Here is a 19,779-nt window from a genome sequence, read left to right as displayed (position 1 = left end):
GAATTATAGCCAAACATCAATACCTCACACTTAAATGTTGCTCGTCCTCGAGCAATCAAACTATACTTTAGGCACGGCCTTTTTAAGCAATTCCCTTAACTCGTCACACCAAGAATCTTTAAAATATACTAAGCACAAAGGTGTAACATCCTCACCTCAAGATTTGATTCACAAATACCATGCATTATTTACAATTCACTTACTTACTCTAACATGGAGGTCAATGACATTACCTTTCTGTCATGAATCACGTGCCCTCATACAACAAAAGAGATTAGTTCCACACACAATAATTTTTAAAAGCGTAGGAACTCAAGATATGAAGAATTCACTCGCTCTCATAAATAATATTCATATGCCACAAATGATGCACCATAGGCTTGCCCGTAGTGTAATACTCTACTCATCGAGCTCATTCAGTCTAGGATCAAGTAGGACTTTATTTGGTTGTAATGTAGGTTGCAGGTCGGGTAGGATACATTTAGATATGAGTGACCACACCTCCCTTAAGCACTTTAATACATATACTTCAACACTCAAGCCCGTACTTATGTCAAACCAAAACTCCACCTTCACATCAATGTATATTACCCCATACTTCTTTAAGCATAATTATATCACTAGCCACCACCATCAAGAATTATTTTTTTATACAATACAACTATATGTATTTTTTTTCTTATTTTTTTTTCAAGTGGCTTTTATTGATATATTTTTTTTCTTCTTTCTTTTCAAAACGGTGCACATTTCTCCTTATTTCATTTGTTTCACTCAAAAGCCAACCACCATCCCACACTTTCACTTTTACATAATTCATCACAATTCAAGTGCTCGTGAGAGGTGACAAGGTTCAAATATATGGTCAATTCAAACAAAGGGTAAGGCTTGTAATGTGGTTACCAAAGAAACAGGACTATAGGCTCAAAGAGGTTAACTACGTTATATGATATTTAGGCGGATAAACTATATATATCTGGCTCAACAAAGAAACATATATATCACTTTTCAGATTGAACAAGACTACTATTTCGCTTTGCACACACATGGGGCAAGTTCTAGACATCAACTGCAATGCACAGAATATATACAAACCTCCCACAGACATGGCACATAACTCACTCAGGATTGGTTTTATCACGACACTCTAGTCAAAACAGTTAAGCAAATTTAAGAATCTACAATTTAAGATACTTATACTAAAGTCAAACACTAAGCCTAAGCGTCACAACCAGAGTACTCACTATTCTCAAGGCATAACAAAGTCAAGAGATATCGTTGCAATTCAATTCATAACACAACAGTTTCTACTCTTAAAAATTAAAACTAACTATACTCGGTTCAACTAAAAGCCATGGAAAAGAACCGCGGCACAAAGAAAAACCGAGGGGAAATTACTACACTACCTACAAAGAATTTTGTTTTTTCTTTAGACTTAATTCCCTCAAGCAAACTGTCTAGGAGATCTATCGTCGGGAAGAGTCCAATTTTTCTACTTCTTTTTTTTCTAAAAGGCTAAGACGACACTAACTACAAAAAAACTACGAATTCAAACAAGACTAATATTTACAAGTTACCATCCCACCCTCATTTCATGCAATGTTCTCAGTGCATACTCAAACAGACAAAACAAGAAAGATAACAAGTAGGGTGTATGAAAACTCTCTGATCAAGCCTCGTCATCGCCTTTATCCTTGAAGGCTGCCCATTCCTCATCTTCTGCTTCCTCATCATGATGATAATGATGATCATCATCACCATCATCATCATCCTCAACCTCATCCGACTGCTCCGGCTCGGCCTCGAACTGCTCAGGTGTGTTGACATCCTCATCCTGTGGGAGTCTGTAGTCATCACCAAGCCCAACTAGCTGCTGAGCATGAGCATTGAACGGGAAACGCTCCTCCAATATGGCCCTCTCCTCTGTAGTGGCCGAACGTCCCCCAATCCAAAGTTGTAAGTCCATCATCCCATATAAATGGGCCATAAAGCTGTCATTACGAGCATTGCGCTCGGCACGTGTCATTGATGGCATAGCAGTCTCCTCCTTAACCCAGACGCTTGTAATGTCCATTAGTCGTAGGGGCTGATCAATGATGTGATCGAAAGTTTTCTCTTCATCCACCTCTTCCTGTCTCAAGTACTGAGTCAACATGTTTGCAGAGGGCATTCGATCAAGTCTCTTGCTAATTCTTAGTTGAGTTATCTGGTAGCGGATCAAGTGGCCCACATTCACCCTTTGGCCAGTCATGAGGAAATATAACATGCACGTCCTTTCACGGCTAATAAGAGTGTCATGGTTGCAAGGTAGGAGTCGTGTATTAATCAATTTCAACCACACTTGAGCTTCTGCCTTTATTTTCTTCTTAGGGAATTTCCTATGGCAATTGGTTTTCTTGTCCCGAATCCAAGCTGCCACGAAATTGACACCACAAAGAGTGTGTCTCAGTTCTCGATATGTAGGATGGGCGATGAAGTTGTCCAAGGGTTCCTGGGGAACATCTGCCGCACTTAAGAAATTGCATATTGCCGATGCTGAAAAATCGATCAACCTTCCCCTAATAGGCACCAGATGCTCAGGATCATTTGGATCAAAACGAGCATAAAAACTTTGAACTATATTGACATTGATATTCCCGGTATTTTTTAACACATAACTCAGCCCCAAATCATTAATACCTCTCCAGATTGCTTGGTACTTGGCTTGTAGGCGACGCTCATGAATAGCAGATTCCGGATGTATATGTCTCGGCCTACAACATTTGTACCAGTCCTTAACATGTGGAGGTATGCTCTTGAGTCCAAACTCCCTCTGTCCTTGAGGTTGTAGGCGAGTGGCTACTATAGTTGCCACTGCTTGCAGTCCTTCAACTTGACTTGAAGTGACTTCCCCCTTTTCTCTTCTTCGGTGGAGGTGCGGAGGGAGCCTTAGCCTTAGATGGAGCAGTAGATGTGACCTTGCCTTTACCGATGTCCTTCCTTGGAGGCATGTTTGTACCTACACAAGTGAGCATTTATTAGTTTAGGATGCATTGCAAAATTCAAAACATGGTCTTGCGACCCCACACTTAAGAGTTCATTAAATAATGTTCAATAATTTTTCGAGGTTACTCAGACTTCACCTCATCTCCTTCTCTTAGCACGAGAATCAAGTAATGACACAAGGATGTTTCCTCCAATTTTGAAGCATTGGGCTACCGGTGAGGTACCCCACACTTAAAATTTTAAAGCGGTGCACGGCTACATAGCACTAGTCTTACATTCCCTGAGACTCAGGCTCCAATGGGGACAAAGAATGTCTTTGATGCATTATGACAAACACTTAGCATGCACTAGTGCCATGAGAGTGCTTGTAGGGATGAGGGATTGCCTCACCCTCCCAACTCGGTTTGGGAATTCCGTGTTACCACTTGTTCACACAAAAACAATACCATTCCTATGGGGTTCATGAGTCTGGGACACACAAACACATTGTTACAATGAAGAACAACCCCAAATTTTTTATCCAATGACATGCATTCACCCAATTCGAAAATGTCAAAGAATGGAGGTAGAAACCATACCTTAGATGTTTAAGAGGAGGGATTGCCCTTGAATTGATGTTGCGGGTGAAGAAAGGAGCAGAGGAATGCTTGTCTTCAATGGGTTTGTGAGGGAGGGGGTTTGGCAGTATGTTTTTGTATGAGTGTGTGAGCTTTTGTGAGCAGTGTGGTTTTAGGGCGTTTAGGTTAGGTTTTAAGGCAGGGGTTTAAAAAAACAAAAGAAAAGAAATTAAAAGAAACCGAAAAACTCACTTACCTGGCGATGCAAGGTTACTGCCTCGCTTTCTCCCTCGCGAGGCGAGCTCTGGGGCACGTGATGCGAGACTCCACGCGAGATGTATCTCGCTGTAACCCTTGCGAGGCGAGTTTCCACACGAGTACTCAATCTAGCGACGCGAGGCTTTCCGCCTGACCAAGCTCGCTGGGGACCAGGCGACACGAGGTTCATTGCATGACCCGCCGAAATTGCCTGCAAACATGTTAGTTCCTATAAACGAAAAAGAAAAAAAATTCTAACTACGCTAAAAATCAACTACTAATTGGGTTGCCTCCCAACGAGCGCCTTAGTTAACGTCACGGCATGACGAATACAATATTACAATGGGTTGCCTCCCATGAAGTGCCTGATTTAATGTCGCGGCACGACACAGGTAATCGATTTAAGGCTCGCTCAACATTTTTGGCTTTAGCAAATGAGTCACCGATACTACTTTCGTCTCATCCATGCCCAAATAATGTTTCAACTTGTGACTATTGACTTTGAACTTGCGAGAGCTGTCTTCTGAAGCAATCTCTATGGCTCCGATGGGATGAATCTCTAGCACACGAAATGGTCCTGACCATCTTGACTTCAATTTTCCCGGAAACAACCTCAATCTCGAATTGAATAATAATACCACGTCTCCCGGCTTAAAATTTTGCTCAAGAATGTTTTTGTCATGGACCAGTTTCATTCTTTCCTTATATAACTTTGTACTCTCAAAAACATGGTAACAGAACTCGTCGAGTTCATGTAGCTCTGTGACTCTACTAGTTCCAGCGGCCTCCAAGTCCAGATTTAATTATCGTAAGGCCCAGAATGATGTATGCTCTAACTCCACCGGTAAGTGACATGCCTTTCCAAACACCAATTTGTACGGTGACATACCAATCGGAGTTTTGAATGCAGTGCAGTAATCCCATAGCACATCATCCAATTTTCTCGCCCAATCAGTCTGAGTAGCATTTATAGTTTTGGTCAAAACACTCTTGATTTCTCTGTTTGATACCTCGACTTGCCCACTTGTTTGTGGGTGATACGGAGTAGCAACTTTATGGCGAACGCCATATTTCTCCAACAACTTTGCAAAGGCTCGATTGCAGAAGTGGATGCCCCCATCACTAATGATAGCTCTTGGAGTGCCAAATCGGGTGAATATGTTCTTTCTCAGGAAACAATTAACTCCCTTCGCATCATTTGTTGGAAGTGCCACGTCTTCTACCCATTTCGAGACATAGTCCACTGCTACAAGTATGTACTTGTTATTATATGAGCTGGCAAATAGTCCCATAAAGTTGGTTCCCCTTACATCGAATACTTCCACCTCTTGAATTGGGTTCATGGGCATCTCACGTCGACAGGAAATATTCCCCGTCCGTTGGCACTCATCACAACTTTTCACCCAGAAGTGTGCATCTTTAAACAGCACCGGCCAATAAAAACCTGACTCCAACACTTTAGCAGTTGTCCTTACACCTCCAAAATGTCCTCTATACGGTGAAGCATGACATGCCTGCAAAACAGAAGATTGATCTATCTCGGGAATGCATCTCCGGATAATATTATCAAGACAAATCCTAAACAAATATGGTTCATCCCAGAAATACATACGACAATCACGAAAAAACTTTTTTTTTTTTTTGCACAGAAGACAAGTCATAGGGAACAATACCGCTTGCCGGGTAATTTGCAATATCTGCATACCATGGTGTAGCCTCGAGGCTCGTTGCTAAAAGTTGTTCATCTGGGAAAGTCTCCATGATCTCCTCCACCTCAACCTTCTTTTTCGCTCCTTCAAGCCTGGACAAATGATCAGCAACTTAGTTTTCTGTTCCCTTTCAGTCCCGGATTTCCAAGTCGAACTCTTGTAGTAGTAGCACCCATCAAATTAGGCGCGGCTTTGACTCCCTTTTCTTAATTAGGTACCTGAGGGCAGCATGGTCAATGTAAACAATTACCTTTGAGCCTATCAGGTATGACCTGAATTTATCAAATGTGAACACCACAACTAGCATCTCCTTCTCTATCACTGTGTAATTTAGTTGGGCACCGCTCAAGGTTCTACTTGCATAGTATATCGGATGCATGACTTTATCTTTTCGTTGCTCAAGAACTACTCCCACAACATAGTCGTTTGCATCACACATCAGCTCGAAAGGTTGCCCCCAATCGGGGGCCACTATGATTGGTGCAGTCACCAATTTCTTCTTCAACTCCTCAAACGCTACCCTGCAATCATCAGAAAACACAAAAGGGTGATCTTTTTCAAGCAGTTTACACAAGGGGTTAGCAATTTTGGAGAAATCTTTTATAAACCGTATATAGAAACCGACGTGGCCAAGGAAACTTCTTATTGCTTTGACGGAAGTGGGTGGTGGTAGCTTTTCTATCACATCAACCTTTGCACGATTCACCTCAATGCCCTTACTTGAAACTAGGTATCCCAAGACTATACCTTCTTGTATCATGAAATGGCACTTTTCCCAATTGAGCACCAGATTAGTCTCCACACATCTTTTCAGCACTATTTTTAGATTCTTTAGGCAATCATCGAATGAGTCTACCACCATTGAGAAATCATCCATGAAGACATTCATTATGTCTTCTACCATATCTGTGAAGATGGCCATCATGCACCTTTGAAATGTGGCGGGTGCATTGCATAGGCCGAACGATATTCTCCGAAAAACGTAGACGCCATATGGACAGGTGAATAACGTTTTCTCTCTATCTTCCGGGGCAATAGAGATTTGATTATACTCCGAGTATCCATCCAGAAAGCAGTAGTGGGACCTCCCAAGCAATATATCTAACATCTGATCAATAAACGGCAAGGGAAAATGGTCTTTTCGGGTGGCCTTATTCAACATTCTGTACTCCATACAAATTTGCCATCCCGTGACTGTTCTTGTTGAGATCAGCTCGTTGTTCTCGTTTTGTACCACAGTCATTCCACCTTTCTTTGGCACATATTGAACTGGGTTAATCCAGTTGCTGTCGGAGATGGGAAAAATGATCCCCGCATCTAACCACTTTATCACCTCCTTTTTCATAACTTCTTTCATGTTGGGGTTCAGCCTTCTTTCATGCTCTTTGATCTTCCAGTAAAATATTATGCATACAGAAGGCCGGGCTGATACCCTTAATGTCTACAATGGTCCAATCAATTATAGTTTTGCACTCTATTAGTACTTGTAAAAGTTGTTCTGCCCTGCACATCTAGCAAACCCGATGAGATAATAATATGTAAAGTTGAGTTAGGTCCTAAGAAAGCATACCTGAGGTGAGGTGGTAGCGATTTCAGTTCCAACTGTGGTGGCTCTTCAATCGATGGCTTAGCTGGAGAAGTCTTTCTTTCTTCCAAGTGCAAAGACTCAAATCCGAGCTCTCTTTTTCAGAATCCCTTGGCCTTCAAGAGTCAGCACCCACTCCGCCAAGTACTCTCAATTTACTTCTTCTAAGTTCATGAGACAGGCTGCTAGAGGGTCTTTAGCGTTCAGAGTCTCATATTCCTCCTTCAAAATTATATCCACGGCTTCTATTAGAGAGTAGTTAGCAAATTCACTTGGTCGCCGCATAGACTTCTGCACATTGAATGTTATCTCTTTATCGTTCAGTCTCGTTTTTAGCTCTCCAGTTTCACAATCAATTAGAGCTCTCCCAGTGGCCAAGAATTGTCTTCCCAAAATTATGTGAATCTCCTCGTCAACACGGTAGTCCAGAATGACAAAATCTGCTGAAAACACAAACTTTCCAACCTGCACTAGTACATCATCAAGGATACCTGATGGCCTCTTCACTGTCCGGTCGGCTAGCTGTAGTAACATGGATGTGGGTATTGCTCTTCCAATGCCTAACCTTTTGTAGATAGCCAAGGGCATCAAGTTTATGCTTGCCCCCAAATCACACAATGCTTTAGCAAAAGCATAGCTGCCTATTGTGCATGAGATTGTGAAACTCCCTGGGTCTGACAACTTCTCAACTGTGGGTCTCATCACGACAGCACTGCATGTCTAGGTTAGTGTAACAGTGGCTAAGTCTTGAAAGTCGAACTTGCGAGACATCAAATCCTTCATCATTTTGGAATACCCGGGCATCTCCCTCAAAGCGTCAATCAGTAAAACGTTCACCTGGATTTGTTTCAACAACTCCATGAATTTCTTATACTGCTCATCCTTATGATATTTGGCCAATCTCTATGGGAATGGTGTTGGAGGTTGCTTCCTTTCTGTGATTTAAGTTTTATCCTGTTCGGGCACTGCTTCTACTGTTGTTTCTTGCACTACCTCAGTCTCCTTCGGAACCTCTTTTTCCTTGCTTGTGCTCTCTTGTGTATGTTGTATCGTTACCTCAATTAACCCTATTGAATCATCTACCTCAATGGGTAATGGCACAAGAGTTTCAGTTGGTCGGCTTTCGCGAGCAATTTCTTGCTCTAGATCTAGGTCTCTACCATTTCTTAGACTCATTGCCATAAGCTGTTTCGGACCCTGCTCTTTTGGATTGACATGGGTGTCCGTAGGTAACATCCCTTGGGGACGATTATTCAGAGCCATTCGATATCTGGCCTAGTTTGATACTCAATGCCTTTGATAGCTGAGTTGTGCAGTACTACCTTTTCATGCATCTGGTGCACATTTTCTTGTATCTGGTGGACCTTTTCTTCCATTTTTCTGTTGGCCCCAATGAGTGTTGTAGCATTCTTTTAATTTCAAACAACCCATAATCTTGTCGCACTATCTGTTATTACTGAGGTTGTTAATAAGATGGTTGCTGATTTTGCTGATTGTATCCCCGATGCCTTTGGCGAGACACAACTTGACCCTGTGGTCGCATACCTCCAGGATTGCTACTATTATTGAACTGCTGTTGTGCTGGTCTATATTGCTGATTCTGTTGCCCCAAATTCTGACCAACTTGCCTCTGTCCTCCATAGTTGGTCACATAGTTCATATTTTTCTGATAGTTCTGGTTGTCACTTTCCGCACTCCACGAGCATACATATGGTTGGTTAATGCACGGTGTACATAATCCCCTATTAGTCGCATCAACTATTTGTACATGTTGCTTTTGGCCTGATTCATCGATCTTTTTGGTGAGGATACTCATTTGCGTCATCAGAGTGGCCATATTTTCGTCTATGGAGTTGTTTGGGTCCAAAGCCACTGAGTGAACGAGAGAAGTGATCGTAGAGTCTCTTGTCATCCATTCTGAGTTTTGAGCCATTTTATCAAGTAGGAACTTGCATTCTCTGAATGATTTTGCTAAAAAATGCTCCACCTGCTGAAGCATTAACATTGGCCTTTAAGCTGTCTGCCAATCCTATGTAGAACCTCTGCCCCAACATCTGATCTGAAATGCCATGATGTGGACACTTAACCAGCATACCCTTGAACCTCTCCCACGTTTCTTGTAGTGTTTCTGTTGGTCTCTGCTTGAAGCTCAATATCTCATCAACTTGTTTGGTAGTCTTATTGGGTGGGTAGAACTTGTTCAAAAATTGCTTGACTAATTCCTCTCAAGTAGTGATGGAGTTTATGGGGAGTGAATTTAGCCAAGTCTGAGCTTCTCCCGTCACCGATAATGAAAACAATAACAACTTTATTTCTTCCGGTGTCACATTAGGTTGCCTTTGCGTGACACATATTGACAAAAAAAATTTCAGATGCTGCTGAGGATCTTCAATGTAAGACCCTGAGAACAGTCCCTTGTTCTGCAACAAATGTAGCATGTTGTTTGTGATTTGAAGTGATTTCGCTTGTATATGAGGGACTGCAATTGCGGTTGCCAAATTTTCGGCTGTGGGTTGTGCCCACTTATACAAGGCTGTTTCTGGCACAAGAGGTGCCACACCCTGATTGTTCGGGTCATTCGCATTATTTTTGTTGTTTGGATTTTCTATTACGTCATCCATGTCTGGTTCGATTCGTTCTGTTGAGTTTTGTTGCTGTTTGTCCTTCTTGTTTGCATGATTCAATACCTTAAAAACTTTCTTAGGATCTGATAATGCTTCAAACAATTCACCAGTTCTTGAGAAGTTTCTAGGCATGCACCTGTAACACCCAAGACTACAAACGTTAGAATTTCAATGTATTTAGTTTAAAATGAAGAAAATTGACTACACTAAGAATTCTAGCACTTCTTTTAGCTGCAATTAATAACACCGTTAATTTTCCGGCAACAACGCCAAAATTTGATCACGCCCAACTATGCCTTATAAAAAGGACTAAGTGGTCATTGCAAATATAATCCGATTTACAAGTCCGGAGTCGAATCCCACGGGGAATTAACCTACTAAGCACATCTACTAGATTCGTATAAATTCACGTAATCAATCTTCAGAAATATTAAATAACGAATTGGATATTTACTAACTAAAGATCAAGTAATGAAAATGCAGTAATTACTAACTAACTATGAACAAGTTGTAGACAAGAGTTGGAATGATCTAAGGTTCTGATTTTCCCTATTGTCGGACTCCTTTTCGCTATGTTTTCTATAAATTTGTCTAAGTTTTCTCTACCGATCATGAGTGCTTTGAGTGTTGCAATTCTCTCCCGAGTAACTACCACAATTTACTAGACATATTCTTCCGAACTACGCTAGCTGGCACTAAGTTACGGCTCACTCAGATCGCATCAAGGTTTCGTTATTCCTAATCCCACCTTTAAACCCTCCGTATTGATCCCTCACATACATTAGGAGTGATGTTGTTCAACAACTACCTAAATATGCATTCTCTTCCGAGTAATACACACTAAATTAGCACAGTCGATTGAGAGCTCTTCAACCAACCACAATATAAACGTATTTGAACAAATAGAGAAAAAACTACGGCAAATCTATATTAAACGTAACATGAAAATCACCCTCCAATAGGTTCCATCAAAACTCTAGATTAGAAGTTTAACTACTCATACTCATAGTAACAATTTTTTTTAAAGTATTTTGCATAATTAAATTACAAAGAAAAGATGAAGGAATGTAGAACTCGATGATTCTTTCCCCAAAAAGTTGTTCCACGAGCTATTCTTGCCTCCGGTCGCCAAAAACTCCTTCAAAAGTGGTGTTTAATGTCTATTTATATGTGTAGGAAAAGACCTAAATGACATAGCCTAAGTCCAAGTCCAACAAGGAGAGGAAATAAGCCTTCAGACTCACTATGGACCGTGCCTCGCGAGGTAAAATGCGAGATGGTTTAAATATTCCCTTTGCTCTAATTTCATCTCCAATGTACCTACACATAAAATAGACTCCATTACGCGCAAAGAAAGTATATTTTAGCATTAAAACACCTAAAATGTAAGATAAATAATGTACTAAAATATGTAATTATAGCCTAATATCAACCACATCAAGTGCCCCACTAGGGGTGACATAATCCAGAAAACATACAAACAACGTTATTTGATGCTCGTGACATGTTGCAAGTTTGCAAGTAGTGCCAAAAGGAGCATATAAGCTATTGATAAAAGTTAGGAAAACAAATAAAATGAGATAAAGAGATATAATATCTCTCGTCAAGGAAATATAAATCCAAATGCGAAGAAAACAAGAGAAATATGAGTGATGCTAGTGGGATCATATATATATATATATATATATATATATATATATATATATATATATATATATTTATTTATTTCGTGTGTTAATATATCACGAAAGATGAAAGCACTTTCATTCCGTCTATGTGAGCCTTTATTATATTACCTTTTATCCCTAATTTTGCTTATGATTTTAATTGGGTATGTCATATATCACAAATGTTACTATATATTTCAAATATAAGAGTAAGCTCGAATTTACTTATTGCGTCCAACACTAATGCTCTATGATAATTTTTTATGAGAAGCATCTTCAGCCATGGAATATCCAACAACTACTGATATATAGTGCATATTACAATAATAAATGTAAAAAAGACAGCTATTTACGGAATACCGTAAAATGTAATAGGTGAATTCTTTTTCTGTTTCGGACTCTAAAATCCTTGCATTTAATAGCTTGGATTTGTTTGGGGGCACCAATAACAACAAACAATAGGTAAGTATATATTTTAAGAGGGGAAAACATACACAGTTACACACACACAAAAAAAAGATATGTAAAAAGGGCAAGTGTAAGGAATTGAGGACGAAAAGAGAAGAAACTAAAACTGTGGGGAAAATTTCACAACTCCAACCACAGTTTAGGGATCAATTGAACAATTTTCGTCAAGGAACAAACACGAGCCAACAGTTTCCAAAAGTTTTCGTCAAGTGGCACAGCATTTGGAGCAAAATCAAAACACGTCAGCAGCCAAAATTCTGGTCTGAGGCAGTCCATTTGTGAGAGTTTTGAGTAGTCCGTCTCCTCCTCTTCCTAATCAAACCAGAAGATAAACCACCAATCCATTTCCTCTGAAATTTCCCCAAATCCATTATCCACACATTCTCTCCAGACGAATGACCAAAACCAAAACCCTAGGATTTACCAGCTAGGTGTTTCGGGCTGCATGAGTAGTTACCGAGAAGTATCGGTAGAAGAAATCCATTGCTTCAAAGTTGTGAAGCAGTTGAATAAACCATGGCGGTTGTTGTTTCTCACGCTTTCCTTGCTGTTCGTCAAGCTCCGTTTACGTCGTCGTCTTCCTTTAGAATACGCCCTTGCTTCTCTTCTCGTCGATGGTTAACTCCTCCTCGCTTTACCCCTCAAAGGTGCCACCTTTATGCTTTTATTTTAAGCTCTTGACATTCTGAATCACTGATTTGGTACTGTATATCTGCGTGTGGACATTGTGACTTTACCCCTTTTCCCCAATAAATAGCTTAAATTTGGTCCAATTTTGGTATTCGGACAAAGAATGTAGCACTCGTATAGGATAGTGTGGTCATTGTTGATCATCAGAGATCAAGTGCCTGAGGAAAGTCAATCTACTTTACTACTAATCAAACAGAGGAAAAATAATGTGATATAATGCAAGAGTTGTTGAATTCTTTTCTTTTAATGCAGGGTTGGAAGTTTTAGTTCTAGATGTTCCATAAATACTGACGTCTTAACTGACATTGCAACTGATGAAGAGGTTCGAGATGATGTTGCAACTGATGATTTCGGCTGTACAGTACCTGTTCTTCATCTCAAATCTGATATCCTGGAAACTGAAGCACTAAATCTGCTAGCTAAGGGCACATTTGTGGACACTCTCCTGACAACATTGCCTGTAGGATTTCGTTATGATTAATTCTACTCAGTCATTTGAGTGCCCCTGTTCCCATCTAACTATCACTTTGATATTTCTATAATCTATTATTGATGTTGACCAGGTCCTAACAGAGGAGGAGCAGAATATTATTGCTGCAACACCTGCTCATCCAGCAGGGTTATACGGTTAGTCTTTTCCCTTAAGTGGAATGACATTTCATATTGTAGTGGTAGAAGCTTAACTTATGGTTAAAAGTGAATGAATTGCTGTCTGCTGTACGTTAAAATGATGGTAAAGGCATAACCTCAGCCTGGTTTGGAATTAACCAAAGGATACTTCTGTGAAATACTAATACATTGAGTATCTGGTGCAGTCCTCTAGAAGTTCGTATGATATGAGGTTGAGACATAAATATCTATTTTCTTTTAATCAGATTTCATATGGTAGATGGGTTATTTGGAGTAACAAAGCAATGTCATTGTACAAGCTGAAGATTTTACTTTTGAGAGCTCCCTAAGAACTCAAATCTTTTATCTTCAGTAACGGTATATATATAGTGTTTCCTACGAAAGTTATTTTATGTATGCTTTGAGACTTAATCTAACAAGACCACCACTACTGTTGTTGATGATTCATGGAATTCCGTTAGGGTGAAGAACACCCCCCCCCCCCCCACACCCCGCAACCCAAAATTCCCTCTGGCACATCACCAGGGCAATTTGTTTGATAAGTAGTTTGACTTTGAAAACATGACCAGTTAATGATTAGTCGAATTATGCCGGTAATCTCTGATCATTTTATAGATTTCTGATGTCAAGTGCATTCGAACAGCTTTATATGCTAGTTGCCTGGCTGGGAATTTGGTGGAACAACTATGGAATTTTGCCTCGCCTGCTGCTATTGCATTGATTCATCCTAGTCTTCTTCCTGTAGCACTAATGGCTTTCGTTGCTAAGGTATTAACTTTTTTACTTTTTTGGATAAGGTAAGATGTTCTATTAATAGAAATGTATCAAGGTGCGAAAGAGGTTTGAAAAAGAGCAGGACTTGAATAGAAGTTACAGGAAGACTAAAGGCTTGAAGATAATTATTTACCTTACATCCTGCTATACTTTGTACAGCTTGCTGTAATTGGTGGAGGTCCTCTGGTTGGCAAGCTTATGGATCACTTTCCGAGGGTACCTGCATATAATTGTCTATCTATAGTCCAGGTATCCTTTTCGGGGTGTGTCGCTAAGAAATGGTGTATGCAAAACTTTTTCCTGAAAGTTTTCTAATACTTCTTTTCTGTCAGACAGCTGCCCAGTTGGTGTCTGTTGGAATGATTATACATGGTCACACTCTTCATCCAACATCTGCATCATCTTTACTTTTCCGTCCTTGGTTTGTTGTGCTTGTTCTAGCGGGAGCTGTTGAGAGGCTATCTGGGTTGGCATTGGGGGTCGCAGTGGAGCGTGATTGGGTTGTTTTGGTACTGCTGTTTGAACTTTGTTTTGTCAACTATGTCTCACTTTTTGACTACTTATCGGGTAAGTTGCTCCGACACGGCAATTTAGGTGCCGCACCCATGTCGACACGACACTAGTATGGGTGTGGGTATGGGATCCGTACCGGATCTGGTCCAACAATTTTGGGTACTTTAACCACGGCGGACGGAAAAATTCGAGACGAGATACAATTTGATTCCCGGAATCAGAACCAAAACTAGGGTAGATTTGAAGAAAATAGCATACCTTATCTAGGAAATCAATCCTTTACTTATCTACAACTGGAGAATAAAAAAAATTCACACTTTACAAGCTATACGTAAGTATTCTATAAAATTTCTCATAATTTAGAGATCTTTTATTTTATTTTATTTTATTTTTTTGAATTATTTTTAGCCGGATCCCTGCACCCATATCCGTACTAGGGTCCGTATTTCCGAATCTTAGAATTTACATCTCGAAAGATCCGACCTCTAGATTTGCACCCGTGTCGGGCACCCGCACCCGTGTCCGAACAACTTCGCACCCGTGTCCGAGCAACTTCGCACCCGTGTCCGAGCAACTTAGCTTATCGGTGCTTGAGCAGTTTCCTAATTTTGAGTCTTGTTTTTACAGTTAGCTGGAACTAATCGCCCAGTTGCTCTTGCTCAAGCAAATGCTATTCTAAGCCGTATTGACCTCTTATGCGAGGTAATAGGCACTTCAATGACAGTATTTCCCCCTCTTTTGCAGCATAACGATTATGAATGATCTAAACAAATATATTCAGATGTATTGATATTTTATTTCTATTGAGTTAAGTTTATAAAACAAACTTTACTTGAAATTTGCCGTGATTGTCATTTAAGCTAAATTTGGTCTTTTATGATTTATCTTATAGCTCTCTCTTTTTGGGATAATTGTAGATTGCTGGAGCGGCATTGTTTGGCATTCTTCTGTCTAAATATGAACCAGTTGTATGCTTAAAAATTGCTGCCGGTTTGATGATTGGGGCACTTCCTGTTTTGGTAAATCTTAGTCCTGGTTCTATTTCATTCTGTGATTTGAAGTTTAGAACACTGTATAGCACTTAGATGTTATCACCTTTTTTACTAGGTATCTCTGACATGGCTAACCAACAAGCTTTCTTCTGGGGTTCTCAACCGTGCTGTGCAAACTTGTTGCAGTTGTTCCTCCGAGCGGTCTTTACTAGAATCTGAAAATATAGGTATCTTCTCTTGAGTTGAGTTACAATGAAGGTGGAAATAGATTTTACTTTTATACTAAGCCTGTTGTTTGTTTTCAGTGAGAGTGGGTCTGGAAGCTATAAAGCATGGATGGTTTGAATATGTCAAACAACCTGTTCTTCCAGCAAGCATAGCCTATGTGCTTTTATACTTCAATGTTGTTCTTGCACCTGGTGGTTTAATGACAGCGTTCTTAACACAGCAAGGTAATTTCTGCATTCTAGACTCGTGATATTCTCAACTTTAGATTTTGCTGGGGTCACTAATTGGATTTTGATAATGTAGCTACACTTAATAAACCTACCATTGGCCATAATGATAGCTTTCTTGTTGTCTCCAAGCATGGTTGTTTTGGATATGATGATGGTTTACTTGGCTCTAAATGAAAACTGATTTGAGATGTATGATCATCTATTTGATTCTTGCAGTGTGCTGAATCTTACCACTTCATGAAACAATTTACAAGCTCATAGAAAGTGTTCAAACATTAGGGTAGACAACCTGGATTGGTTTGTTGGACCAGGACCTATAAGAAATAAAAGTTTGAATTGAATCAATGCTTTTTTGCTTCATCAAAAAAAAGAATCAATGCTTTTGTTTGTTTGAACTGTTGATTATTATTTCATCAATTTGAAATTTATATGGTATTTATGAGCTATCCTGGTTTGTCACAGCCCTTGAGGTCTTGAAGAAATTACAGTTAATCCTATTTTTGGAGAGAATACTCATATCTGTGAAGTGTACTTTTTGTCATGCTGATACTAATATACCATATAGAAGGGATGTTCTTAGAAAGAAAAGAAATGTTCCTTCTTTATCTGTAGATTAAGTCGTTACTGACCAGGAACCTTTGAAAACATTTAGCTGTTGATTGTTATAACATTTTTTTATTTTACTTTTTTGTATGGATGAGGATCTATGATAATTTTGCCCCAAAGTCCTTCTAATGCCATAAGATATTCTATTAACAAGTAGCCTAAGCTCTACCCCATAATAACTTGAGATAGTCCCCATCTTTATTTCTAGCTATTCTGTTGTAGTAATGTATATTTAATATCGGGAAAGAATGTGAGTTGACTCAAAACCTTAAGACAACATCTTTAAATCTTTTTGGATTCCCTTATCTTATCGAATATGGGATATTACACGTGCATCTTGCTTATGGGGTTTATATGTGGACTTTAATGCTATTAACGCCCTTATGCATGTTTAACTGATTTTGGGTTGACATGTGTACTTATTGCAAAGTTATGAGTGTGCGAACAGGTATGCCAAAGCTTGGTCTTTATATGAGCATCCAACTTGAAAGCTTAGGACAGTAGGTCGAGTAATTCAAGACCTTTGTACTCCTTTTTGGGACATTGTACAACTCTTATCACTTAACAGTAAACTAGCTGTATGAACTCATAGACGGTTTCTCTTACCCTCAGAATGGATGGAATGCTCCTATATTGACCCGTTCCACGAAAATTATCCATTACAAGAGGACCCAAGGGGGTGGCCTAACGGTCAATGTGGGTAAAACCATGGGAGAAAAGACTATGTTGCCTAAGAGCCTTGGTGAGTAGAGTTACATGGTGCTTGTGCTGGTAGGAGGTAGCAGGTACTCGTGGGAATAATTGAGGTGTGTGCAAGATGGCCCGAACACCACTGTTATAAAAAAATTATCCATTACAAGAAGGAAATAATTAATTGCTTTAATTTTTAAAATCCTTAGTGATTGCAGTGTTGACTTAAAAAATCATATCTAATCCTTTGACCTGAACAGCACCGTGGGAATATTTTGGTGTTGGCAAGCATAGGTGACTTTCTCTGTGTAGTGTCTTGGGCAGTTTCACCCAGTGGACAATGTTTTCGCCTAGGTTATGTTACACGCACACATGCCACTTCTGGGATGTTTCTTTCGGGATATTTTTCATGTGAAATTGTGAGTGTGTCCAACCAGTACGGTGGTCTTTTAGTTGTAAATTAGGTGCTAACACCTTTTGAATTCAAGCAGCTTGCTGGCTTTATTAATAGTGTTTTTTGCAACTCTAAGTGGCATATCCTGTAAACATTGGTCTTGTTGTGCACTCCATCTTAAAAGTTTGCGACTAAAGTGGAAATTTGCGTAATCCATGTATGACCTATATGCTTTCTGAAGTTTGTAGTTAATTGCTCGGATGAATGAGGATTGCACTTCCTTGCAAAAGCTTTAAAATATATCAGAAACTCATCATTGCAAAAAAAAAAAAAAAAAAAAATGAAATTGAAAATAGTGACCAATTTAATCTCAAGGGAACATCACTGTAATGATTTCAGGTTTAAATCCATCTATTATCGGGTGCTTCAGTGGAATATGTGCTTTTATGGGCGTCGCGGCAACATTTGTCTCCGCAAAGATGGTCAAGCACCTTGGCATCTTAAGGGTTGGTTCTGCTTCTTATATGTTTCTTGTTCTTGTCAGAAATAGTGTCCTCTTATCATTCACAGTCTGTGTCTAACTTTCATGAATTTTAAAATATCAGGCTGGAGCTGCTGGCCTAATATTCCAGGCTTCGCTTCTGACCACAGCTGTCGCTGTCTACTGGAGTGGATCTCTTTCTCAGCAGACTCCCGTTTTCTTTTTCTTGGCTTTAGTTGTAAGTTACTGCTCTTGTTATTTTTGCTTTAAATGAGAATTTTTTGTGGCTAACTGGAGTAGCCTTTTATTTGCATTTAAAGAGGCTATTTTTGAAAGTGCTTTATCTTTCGACGGATTGCTTCATGAGAATTTTATATTCATCTAGTTTCGTTTGCATGCTCTGGTACTTATATGATTTAGTCTGTAAAGGTGATCTGAAATTGGATAATTGTTATCTTAAGTTCAAGAAGACTTATGTTGACTATTTCACAGGTATTGTCAAGACTGGGACACATGTCCTATGATGTCATTGGGCAACAGATTCTACAAACTGGAATACCTGCATCTAAGGCTAATCTTATCGGAACAACCGAGGTTGCTGTTGCAAGTTTAGCAGAATCAATCATGTTAGGAGTTGCAATAATTGTTAATGATGTCTCACATTTTGGATTTCTAGCGACACTTTCCCTTGTATCAGTAGTTGGGGCAGCATGTCTATACTGTAGATGGTTGGAAAATCCGACAGATACACAAAGGACTCTTTTCTCTTTTCGCCCTCATTTTTGAAATGCCAAAAGTAAGTATTAAGTAGTTGTAAATTCTTCTGTAGCATGGTTTTAGTCATCATATTGAAAGTTGTACATCCCAATTGAACTGCATCCAGTATGCCTTTTATAAATAGTTATTACTATATCAGCTAACATTCATTTTATATAAAAGTTGAGAAGTACTCATTTAAAGTGAAGTAGGATCTTTCAAGTTTCTGTATGGATTTGTTAAGTTGGACGTATGTGAGATTCTATGGTGGGTTATTTCATGCTGCAGCAACTTTTTACCCCATCCCTCCCATCTCTAAGGCCAATAATTTCCATCAGTTTTGCGGATGTGACATCCTTGTATAACTCTCTATTTATCTCGCTGCAAGACTGTTGAGATTAACACGTCCACTGATGCTGGAACTTTTTATACTTCTCCTGGGGCTTGAGTTGCCCGAATTTTCGATCTCTATCTATTTGGTGAAGTGCATAGATCAGAGATGACTCCTTTGTGATAAGTACCATGCACAGGTACGTTTCAGGTAATCTGAAAGCAGTTGTTACCTTGCCATCCAGGTGAGAATTGAAAAACATTTATGCCTAAGATATCTAAACAGCTATGCATACATTCAGGCAATATGTGAAGTGATGATTTATCAAAAGTTGGTGCCTTCCACCCCCCCCCCCCCCCCCAAGTGAATTCCTAGTGCATCTGTTCTGTGTCAGTGATGTCATTTATGCTGTATGTACAGCATCAAAGATGAACATTGAACAGTAGCTGCAGTTCCTTTCTTTGCTGTCTTCTTAAGCATTATGTTTGTTATAACATGTTTGGAAGTAATCTAGATGATTTATTTATTCAAATTTCCACTGCTTATTGCATAGATTTCATTAGCAAATTTGAATTCTCAGACTAGAGAGCAGCTCCTATGTGATAACGAAGCTC

At 39.5% G+C, this 19,779-nt stretch overlaps 1 protein-coding gene and 1 non-coding gene across 3 annotated transcripts; both read left to right on the top strand.

Annotated features, from left to right (window-relative positions):
* The first annotated feature begins 9,155 nt into the window (after positions 1 to 9,155).
* On the top strand, positions 9,156 to 9,262 carry LOC142173969 (small nucleolar RNA R71). Its single transcript, XR_012703333.1, has one exon. It is a non-coding gene; the product is annotated as a small nucleolar RNA R71 (small nucleolar RNA).
* Positions 9,263 to 12,073: 2,811 nt separating this feature from the next.
* On the top strand, positions 12,074 to 19,042 carry LOC107759178 (solute carrier family 40 member 3, chloroplastic). Of its 2 annotated transcripts, none has more exons than XM_075238555.1 (13): positions 12,074 to 12,497; positions 12,793 to 13,000; positions 13,104 to 13,167; positions 13,814 to 13,938; positions 14,104 to 14,193; positions 14,277 to 14,453; positions 15,085 to 15,159; positions 15,375 to 15,476; positions 15,565 to 15,676; positions 15,755 to 15,901; positions 17,997 to 18,103; positions 18,203 to 18,316; positions 18,571 to 19,042. In XM_075238555.1, exons 1-13 carry the CDS (start codon positions 12,367 to 12,369, stop codon positions 18,862 to 18,864), a joined length of 1,746 nt encoding a protein of 581 aa, XP_075094656.1. In that variant the 5' UTR covers positions 12,074 to 12,366; the 3' UTR covers positions 18,865 to 19,042. The 2 variants fall into 2 exon arrangements, with proteins under 2 accessions (XP_075094656.1, XP_075094657.1); XM_075238556.1 differs by having other exon boundaries at positions 12,092 to 12,497; positions 12,793 to 12,896.
* Positions 19,043 to 19,779: the final 737 nt, after the last annotated feature.

This window comes from Nicotiana tabacum, chromosome 19, assembly GCF_000715075.1.
Source record: "Nicotiana tabacum cultivar K326 chromosome 19, ASM71507v2, whole genome shotgun sequence".
In the NCBI taxonomy this organism is placed as follows: domain Eukaryota; kingdom Viridiplantae; phylum Streptophyta; class Magnoliopsida; order Solanales; family Solanaceae; genus Nicotiana; species Nicotiana tabacum.
This window is presented reverse-complemented; position numbering and strand designations above follow the sequence as displayed.

Bases quoted from the DNA above. Each gene is read 5' to 3' on its own strand.
- LOC107759178 (XM_075238555.1), top strand. From the start codon at position 12,367: ATGGCGGTTGTTGTTTCTCACGCTTTCCTTGCTGTTCGTCAAGCTCCG. The intron at 14,194-14,276 runs GTATCCTTTTCG...CTTTTCTGTCAG, and splicing joins ATTGTCTATCTATAGTCCAG to ACAGCTGCCCAGTTGGTGTC. The intron at 14,454-15,084 runs GTACTGCTGTTT...TTGTTTTTACAG, and splicing joins AGCGTGATTGGGTTGTTTTG to TTAGCTGGAACTAATCGCCC.